Below are 9,978 nucleotides of genomic sequence, written 5' to 3'. Positions count from 1 at the left end.
GAAAGATGTCTTGGTGTATGCTTTTTTATTTTGATTGATGAAACGCGAGAGGTGTGAATAATAAATTAGAGATTTGGAGACAAACCCTTGAGTTTAAAGGGTTCAGGTTGAGTAGGAGCAAGACAGAGTATATGGAATACAAGTTTAATGACTTGAGGCAGGAGAATGAGGTAATAGTAAGGTTGGATTCCCAGGTTGTTTGTAAGAGGGATAGTCTTAAGTATCTCAAGTCCATGATTCAGGGGAATGGAGATATTGATGAAGATGTCTCCCACCATATTGGGGCAGGATGGATGAAGTAGAGGCTCACCTCAGGAGAGTTGTGCGATAAAAAGGTACCACCCAAGCTTAAAGGAAAATTCTACAGAGTGGCAGTCCGTCCGGCCATGCTGTATAGAGCGGAGTGTTTTCCAGTCAAGAACTTCAAAATTTAAAAATTAAAAGTGGTGGAAATACGGACGTTGCGTTGGATACGTGGGCTTATAGGGGTGATAGGGTTAGGAAGGAGATTATTTGGGAGTACGTAAGAGTGGTTACAGTGGAGGAAAAAATTCGAGAAGTTATGTTGAGATGGTTCGGGCATATGATGATGAGGGGAATGGATGCCCTAGTTCATAGATGTGAGAGGCTATCTTTGGAAAGTTTCAGGTGGGGAATGGGTAGGTCAAAGAAATACTGGAAAGAGGTGATTAGATGTGACATGGAGAAGTTATAACTTACTAAAGACATGACCCTAAATAGGAAGGTATAGAAGATGTGAATTAGGTTAGAAGGCTGGTGCATATGGGTGGGTCGTAGCCAGTAGTTAGGAGGGCTTTAGGGTAGCCGAGCAGGTAGTTTTAGGGCTATGTCCATAGAGTGGAGCTGCTAGTAGGAGGGTATGGGGGGTGGGGGATGCCTTTGGTTTGTTATTTGGGGTATTACTTTGTGGGTGTCTTATTACTATTATTCTATCTTGTTTTATGCTTTATTACGAATTCTTTACTATTCTTTGTCTTGGGCCGGGGGTCTATCGAAAATAACCTTTTTACTTCTCCGGAGATAATGGTATGGACTGCACAATTTTACCCTCCCCAGACCCCACTATGTGGGAATACACTGGGTTTCTTCTTCTTGTTGTTGTTGTACATGAAAACCATAAGAAAAGCATGGGAAAACAATATTCATTCATTAACAATCAAAACCCCCAACATACAATTCAAAACCAAACAATACCCATAATTAAATCATGAAAACCATTCATTAAACATGAATTTAGTTGAACTAACAATGAGGGGGGAGTAACATTCCTTAGATATTAAAAGAGTACGGAGAGAAACCACCCCTTAGATCCTTAAATTGATTGTATCAAAGAAACCCTAGCCTTTCTTAAACCAAGAGACTTGAGAGAGACTTGTGAGTGTTTTTTATTGAGATTAATAGGGTAAATGAAGTCCCAAAAATATTTTAAGTCGTGTGGTAAAAAGGGGTTAAGAGGAAAAATGTCTAGAATACCCCCAACTTAAATTGTAAAAATCACCACATGAGGGTATGATTTGACCCCTCCAATCGTACCCATATGATACGAGTGGTACCCTTCACTCATACCTTGATTAGAATGTTGGAAACCACATTTTTTCCAACAAAATAATTGTTTTACCTAAGTCAGACCTTCATCATAAAAACAGTACCCTCAAACCGTATCCAAGATAGATTCAAAAAGGGTTGGACACTGTCCAATATACGAATGACATGACTCTCTCGTACCATATCCATACGACTCATATGGAGTTTAGTCGTACCTAGGATAGTACATAAACAAGAACACACTGCTTAACATACAACTTGGGCCCCCTAGGTCGTACCCACATCATACGACTAGTAAGCCTAAGTCGTATAATGTCCAGAGAGTTCAAAACTCAGAAAATTTTCTAAGGATCAAAACCCAGAATGTTTCACGTTCATATTGTGCCAAGAAAATATTATCATAAATCATTAACGATTCTTAACCCCATCATTCAAAATATGCTCATAATCATCATTAAATTGTATAAAGACCTCAAGCGGTCATAAGTTCAACACTTTCAATCATTCAAAGAGATGGGGTGTCATCTTTTGTTCATCATCTCAACTCAAAGCTTTTTCAAAGGACTTGAATATCATGATCTTAATCATACTTAGCATTCAATGTTTCAATACTTGTATAACGTAATGCATCCAAGTTCAAAGCCAAATTTAAATATATGGGTTGAGGTGTGTATTGATAACATCGTACAATTTCATGACCATTGTGAAAATCAAGTTGTCAATTCCACCATATAAACCATAAATAAATCATTGAAATAATGAAAAAAACCATGCATGTGGTCAACATCTCAAAACCCTCAACCCTAGTTAAATCAATTATTCTAAAACACTTAAATAACCAATGAATTACTGCAGTAATATAATATTTAAATTAGAGGGTGTCCAACATGCCTGAAAATTGAAAGAATTTGGTGAGAATGTGGAATTTAGAGCCAGGAGTAATGAATTCTTGAGAAAATCTTGAGTTTCTTAATTTGAGAAATTTGGGAGGTGAAAGGCAATGTTTATTATTGATAACAGATTGTTTTGGGGAATAAAATAGGGTTTTATGTCATTTTATGGGGTAAAGGATCAAAAAGCCCTTGTCCCAATTGAAAAAAAAAAGAGCTGCACGAAGTTGCCCAGCAGCATGGCACGCTGCTATCGTAGTGACTAGCCAGCATGCCACGCTCCTATCGTGGAGCCTAGGCTGCGTGGCATGCCTCTATTGCGGACCCTCACTGGTTTGGGCTCTCAAAATAATCTCAAACCCTTTTAAATTTTTTTGAAACTTACCCATATCACTCTTTAACACTCTTTATCATGATTCAAGTAAAAAATTATCATTACACATGCATGAAGGTTCAAAATAAATTGATCGAAATTTTCTGGGGTCTTACAATGAGGTCCTACCTAAGACTAGGTTATGATAAAAAATTAGGATGTGAGGTTAAATAGAAAATTAAGATGTGAGGCTGAAAGAGAGTTTTGAAAAATATTTATCTATGAAAGCCATTTCATTAAATTTGAGCAAAGTAAGTTTATTGAAAGACATAATACACAAGTAGACACTTAAACTTATATAAAGTTGAATAAGTAGAGATATATGTCCTATGTGGCCAATTTTTATTCTAAATGGTATTGTACGTGTATTATGACAGATAAAATATGTGTCTACTCATTTAACTTTATATATATTTAAGTATCTATTTGTACACATTCAAAATTAAAATTCATAAATTTGATGCGAGGGCAAGGTAAAAGGGCAACTTTTTGCCATTCTGAAAAGCAGATTCCAAGCATTACTCCACAATAAATTTAAAGACATGTCGAGGGGGCGCTAGAAGGTGGCGCCTTCATGTCGGTCTCCCGTGCTTTCTTTTCAAAATATTTAGGGAATGAAGGATCATATAAAAGGTTCCAACTATCTCAACTTTTCTTCTTCCATTCCATTAGGATTTCCCAATAGCTATGGAAACTGAGACTGCCACTGCACCTCAGCTCGCTGCTCTTGCTGACACAGATATCAATTGGGACAGGTTAACTCTATCTTTCTTCATTTATTTATTTATTTATTTAATGATCTATTTAACCACCATCTCAAAATACACGTTTAGGAAAAAAGTCTCAGCTTTTTGTACCTGATTTTATTCACAACCTTTAAGTTATGCTGAATCTTTCTTCTTTAATACATACATAATTATAGATAACTGTATGTAGCATATGCATCCAACTTGAGTTACCTTGTATGAGAACAGGGCTTAAAGTGAGTATTCCTTCCCTTGTTTTTGTCAATGCAAGGTAGCTTATCTCCAGCTCTAAAATGCAATGAAAGAAAAGAAAGTCCAAATAAAAGTAAATGCAAAAAATAAACAGTAATGGGAGCCTAAAACACTCCGAAGTTCCGCTAAGTATTGAACGTGGCCCCATGGTGATGTGTGGTCTCGACGCGAGCTAATTTTAGGGGTTTCCGTGCTCGTTTAACTCCAAATAGCTCAAAACTTAATCACCAAAATACAACACAACATAAGCACAACCATTTAAATTAATAATCCAAAAGACGATAAAATTACTAAAATGTGTGGTAAATAATGTCTAAATAGATGCATTTTCAGTCTCCCATTTCTTGAACTAGTCCTTGTGTATGTTGTGTGTTAGATCCTTTACATCTTTGAGTTTTCAATTACTTTTCCTCTCCTGTCCTAGTTTATACTTTAATCATAAAGTTCTTTCCTTATTTTGAGAAGTAACTTAAATTCCGGAAACCTTACTCTCTTTGCGGCAGGTTGGATAAAGTCAGGTTTCATATATTAGGAGCTTTTCTTTTCACTGTTCAATCAGCACTAATACACCCAACAGCAGTGGTGAAGACAAGAATGCAAGTAGCTGGATCCGGACTTTCTCAAATGACTGGATTTTCTGTATTTATGCATATACTTAGAAGTAACGGCATCCCAGGTATCTTTAGAGGCTTTGGCACATCTTCTGTGGGATCAGTGCCAGGTAGAGTCCTGGCTTTGACTTCACTTGAAGTATCTAAAGATATGATACTAAAATACACAAAGGATCTTAATATGCCTGAAGCAACTCGTGCGGGTGTAGCAAATGGATTCGCTGGCATGGTCTCAAATTTAATCTCATGCGTGTACTTTGTGCCTCTGGATGTGGTGAGTAAGACTGATTTTGACTAATTTGTGTAGTCTTATTTAGGCATCTTTTTCTCAGTATTATATATCTTTCTTCCTTAAGTACTTCTGCTATTCAGAATAAGTTGGAAATTAAATAAGAATCAATAAAATCTCTAACAAAATACATAATTTTTGTAATGTATATATCTTTAAGGAAAAGTTTCATTAAATAAAACGGATTGATGATTTTGGTGAGGAAGTGCCTTACACTGTTCTACTGGCCTTGATGTTTGCTCCAGAAAAAAATGTACATTTAATAATTTCCCCAAATGCAAATGCCCTGATTCAACAGTTTCTAGAAACTAAAGGTGGAAGTTTTCATTATATATGAGTCAATGGAAAAATTAATTGATTTTAAATTATGTCCATATATGGTTAAATAACATTTTTAATCAGTGGAAGAAGTGGAAGAGGTAGTCTGAAATTACATTAAAAGTTCAGTGGTTGGATGAGGCTGAAAATAATGTAAGGACTTATTGCTTCTTTTGGCAAAACTGAAGGGGTATTAGAGGCTGATTTAGGATTTAACTTCGATCATTTCAATCTTTAACTTTCTTACCATTTAGCATGTTGTAATTCTGAAATTGTGGGTTCAGAATTCAATAATTTTTAATATTCTAGTAATTTTTCATTCGAATATATATGCTCAATACAAAAATGAACCCATCAAGTGTGTGGTGTGCAGAACCCATCAAGTGTGTTTAGTGCATCCAACTCTGAGGGTGTATTCTACTTTATTAAGCATTGTGAACTGTGGCTCTCTCTCAACATTCATTGGCCTATCTATTTTCTGTAAGTCCAATATTGCAGAAAGCTGACTACTATATTTCATATTTATGTTTTAAGCTCTGCATGCTGGGTATTAAGCTAATGTTTATTTATAAATTCATTTAATATAGGGAATAAGTCCTTCAAAAGTTTTCTTTCTTGCTCTTTGCTTTACCTATGCCCACCTGGTGCTTGATAAATTCTTTTAAACTCTTATCTTTTGCCTGTGATGGTTTTTACCAAATGAAACTCCATAGGTGAATGGTACTGCAATGCTTCCTATATTTTATAAGCTATTTCCCATAGCTTTGAAAATCTTGTATGCATGAAGTTACCAGTGCAAGTTTATGCAGTAATGATCCTTTTCTATTTCAGATTTGCCAGAGACTTATGGTTCAGGGAATTCCAGGGACAAAGTCTTGCACTGGCCCATTTGATGTTATACGGAAAGTACTAAAAGCTGAAGGAGTCCGGGGTATGTATAGAGGATTTGGATTAACTGCTGTGTCTCAGTCTCCTGCACAGGCACTTTGGTGGGGTGCCTATGGTGCTGCTCAGCACATCATTTGGAGGTAAAAATCTCTTCTTACAGGACCAAAAAGATAGTCGTAAAAAGATAGTCGTTGTCAGTTACTGAATTCCTCTTTTGTGAAATTGTGACCTCAGGAATCTGGGTTATGGTGACAACATGGACAAGAGACCGTCTCACATGCAGATGGTTGCTGTCCAGGCTACGGCTGGATTGGCAGCTGGTGCCTGTTCATCAGTTATTACAACTCCCATAGATACTGTTAAAACGCGACTACAGGTACAACCTTATTCATTTCTATGTTGCATTGGTGAAGTAAATAACTCAAATTTGGGAAGTCTATTCTCATGATTAGCTTTGCTTGTGTTTCTGAAGGTTATCGATGATTATGGTGTTGGGAGACCTTCTGTACTGAAGACCACGAAAATGCTTCTCAGAGAAGATGGATGGAAAGGCTTCTATAGAGGCTTTGGACCTAGGTTCCTCAATATGTCTTTCTATGGAACAACAATGATCGTCACCTATGAGATAATCAGTAAGTTGACTTGAGTCTCACTTGTCTTGCAGCTTCCGGAGTTGGGATCTTGTGTTATAAAGACCAGCTTTTTGGAATTTTATAGTACTCTAGCCTTTTGGCATCTTCTATTTACATCTGTTCACTCTTGAAACCCCAATATTCTCCTCTCTGTATGAGCCTATTTGCTCGGACTCGCCAAAGTTGTTGCCTCACCGTGTCGGATTCTCCAAAATGCACTACTTTTGGAGTACCCGACATGCACCCAAGAGTCCAAACAACATAGATATGAGCTACCCTTGACCCTCTTCATCCCAGAAGAAATTGTTCTTTTCATTTCTTTTTTCTGTTTTCACTTTTCATAATTTTTTACGATAACAAGCTAGTATTGGATGGGCACAGCCATATCAGAGCAGAAAGTCCTTTTAAATCTCCAAGGATTCCAGAAAGTTTAAATACTTATATCAGAATTATTCTCAGAAACAACAATTACACCAAATATTAAATACGTGTGTTCTTACAAATAAATGTTATACTCCTTTCCATCAAAGCATCTTTGGTTCCTTTCGAGCCAAATACTCCACATTATGCATAACATATCCACCCTTTCTATCTTCCAGTTGTCAAAATTCCTTCTAAATTGAAATTTCCATGAGCTGCCATCCCAATGGTGAGCTATTGCACCACTTTTGTGAAATACATTTATACATACTGCATAATTCAGGAAACCTGACAGCTAAAGATTCCTCCCCACACCCCAAAATTTAAATCCTCTTCCATTGTCAATTTTCACTCTTATGTGCTCTTGAAACCATAGTTTAACACATTCTATCAAATTTATTGTTTGTGCTGCACATGACCTGTCTTAGTAAGAAGTTTGGGATCTCATCTCCATAGTCGCTTCTGCATGATATCTTTAATGAAAGTTTTCTTTTCCTTTGTACTCTCTACAGTTAACATAATGCACTTATCAGATTTCTTGTTTCCACTGCATAACCTGGCAAAAGTAATTTCTTTTAGGATCTCCATAATGTTGAATATTTGTTGTTGGACACACTATCGATTTCTTACAACTTAAATTTTTATTATTACAAATTAAAGACCCGCTTTGGTCTTACAATTCTTACACTCAATTTTTGCTGTTCTCACACTCTAGCAACTCTCTTTGTTACTTTCTTATTTCTCACTTGTTGCTCGCCTCAACAACACTCTTCTATTTTTAAGAACTATCTCCGGTACTTGAGTAAACATGCAACTTAAATGGCCACCTCTATTTACAGGTGGTGATGGAAGAATCTTTAAGGATATTTAGTACTCTAATCTAGAATCTTCCCTCAATTACTTATTTCTATAACTATCTTTTCTAGAGTATCTCTAGACTTTTCTCTAGAATACATATTCTAGAAATCGTCCTTTAATTCTCGACATTCTTGAATATTCTAGATTCTTCTTTGGAGTGTCTTGAATATTAACTAAGTTGGTGATTGAATTTTTAACACAATCCCTTGTAGTGATAGTGTTGTATTTTTGCATGATACATCTTGCTGTGAAAAAGAACAAAAAGACATAAAAGTCTTTCTCCTTCCATCATTAGCTTATAAGTTGATTAGAGTACAAGTAACTAGCTACTAACAAATATTTCACTCTTGTTCCAGAGAGATTATCAGCTAAGCAAGCTTGATCATTCGGACTCCAAAGCAAGGGTATCAATATTTTCGGGAACGGTTGAACTAGTAACAGGGAGGGTTCATATGATACAGCTAACATTAATTATTTTTCTGTTTTGTTTACTGTCATTGATTCTTCTCTTTTTATTCTCTTACGACCTTTATACCCGCTTATGGGCATTTAATCTATTAGTGATTGATCATCAGCAGATTTTAGTAGTTTCTAATGCACAATATTTTCACCTTGTACTCTACTAGATGGAAAGTGAAACTGGATTTCAGGGGGTTGAGCTTGTAATTTTTAATAAAGTTCTTAACGATAAGACTTGCAGAAAATTTGGCTATTAAGCCTCTTCAAGTTTTCAATTAGCAAAATGGCTTACTGACAAAATTTGGCTATTAAGCCTCTTCAAGTTTCAAATTAGTAAAATGATTTGCTTCTATTTTTTTATCTGTCGTATTGATAATCGATCTATCCATATAATGGTTGGATCGATAATCGTTCTGTCCATATATAGATCAGATCGACAATTGATAATAGGTCTATTTCAAAATTGGGTCATTTTCCTAAAAAAAAAAAAAAACTTATAGTCTATTTAGTTAAAAATAAGACTTGAAAAGACCATTTAACAAAGAATTTCACTTATGGTACTTGAATTTATTGGTTCGTAATTTTATTTTTGCTGAAATTTTAGTTATTTTTTGAGATAATACATCGAAACATCTCTGAACTTGTGGTCAAAATTTACTTTAGACCCTAAACTAATCGGGTAATTATTTACCCCCTTTAACAATCTTAAAGTGAATTAATTTCCCCCTCTATGGCTCACGTGGAAAAAAAATAGCAAGTTAATTTTTTTTTTAATAAAAAGGGCCCACTTTATATATATATATATATATATATATATAAATGGCAATAACCACACAGGTCTTCAACATGCCTGCTTGGCATTGAAAGGCGTTTCCGTCTTTTAAGGTTTCAAATTTATAGCTGTACTTCACCGCCTCATCTATTCTCTGTTTATTCTCATCCCTTTTATCATCTCTTCTAGCTACTACTAAATACACCACCGCCTTATCCGCCATTTCTAGCTATCTATGCTTCTTCGCGTTGCTGCTCCACCGCCTCATCCACCGTTTCGAGCTATCTCTGCTTCTCCGCGTTGTAGTTTTTTAGAGGTCTCCATGCTGTAGTTTTTAGAGGTAAATATCTTCAATTTTCTGTGTTTGTCTGTAATTTTATTTTTTTTGGATACAATGGTTCACTTAATTTAGGTTACGAAGAAAAATCTCATTCTATATTAAAAATTAGAATTAGTTTTTGCTATTACAAAGTAGATTGGAATAAAGTTGAAATAAATACATAGCTGAAATTCATCTTAATTGTTACATATATTTAATTACTCCAACACAGACAACAGAGGGAGTACAAAGTTTCTTACTTTCTAGCCAGTTTTTGTTTGGCTCAGGTTTGTTCATTTAGGTGCTGGTGGGTTTTTCTTGAAAAGTGTTTTCGGATTTTATAAGTGTAGGCAACGATGTTTTGTTCAATTAAAATTCGTACGAAATTTGGATTATAGTAAATTCAGAATATATTAGTTCCAAATAAATATTACGGATTAATATAATTAGATTAATATTTAAGTCCAAACATATATGGATTTAAACAAAGTCCAATCTTTATTGGGCTACAATGATAAACCCACTTTGCTAAGCCCAAGATATTGTCGTATTCTAGAGGTCCAAATAAGTGCCACGTGTCAAATG

At 35.4% G+C, this 9,978-nt stretch overlaps 1 protein-coding gene across 1 annotated transcript; it reads left to right on the top strand.

The window, feature by feature from the left end:
* Window positions 1–3,366: 3,366 nt before the first annotated feature.
* Window positions 3,367–8,547, top strand: LOC107842034 (solute carrier family 25 member 44). Its single transcript, XM_016685848.2, has 6 exons — window positions 3,367–3,584; window positions 4,331–4,712; window positions 5,877–6,073; window positions 6,168–6,309; window positions 6,406–6,565; window positions 8,200–8,547. Exons 1-6 carry the CDS (start codon window positions 3,517–3,519, stop codon window positions 8,223–8,225), a joined length of 975 nt encoding a protein of 324 aa, XP_016541334.2. The 5' UTR covers window positions 3,367–3,516; the 3' UTR covers window positions 8,226–8,547.
* Window positions 8,548–9,978: the final 1,431 nt, after the last annotated feature.

Source organism: Capsicum annuum, chromosome 1 (assembly GCF_002878395.1).
Source record: "Capsicum annuum cultivar UCD-10X-F1 chromosome 1, UCD10Xv1.1, whole genome shotgun sequence".
In the NCBI taxonomy this organism is placed as follows: Eukaryota; Viridiplantae; Streptophyta; class Magnoliopsida; order Solanales; family Solanaceae; genus Capsicum; species Capsicum annuum.
This window is presented reverse-complemented; position numbering and strand designations above follow the sequence as displayed.

Coding starts and splice junctions, on each gene's coding strand:
- LOC107842034 (XM_016685848.2), top strand. CDS start 3,517: ATGGAAACTGAGACTGCCACTGCACCTCAGCTCGCTGCTCTTGCTGAC. Junction 3,585..4,330: donor ACAGATATCAATTGGGACAG/GTTAACTCTATC, acceptor TCTTTGCGGCAG/GTTGGATAAAGTCAGGTTTC. Junction 6,566..8,199: donor CGTCACCTATGAGATAATCA/GTAAGTTGACTT, acceptor CTCTTGTTCCAG/AGAGATTATCAGCTAAGCAA.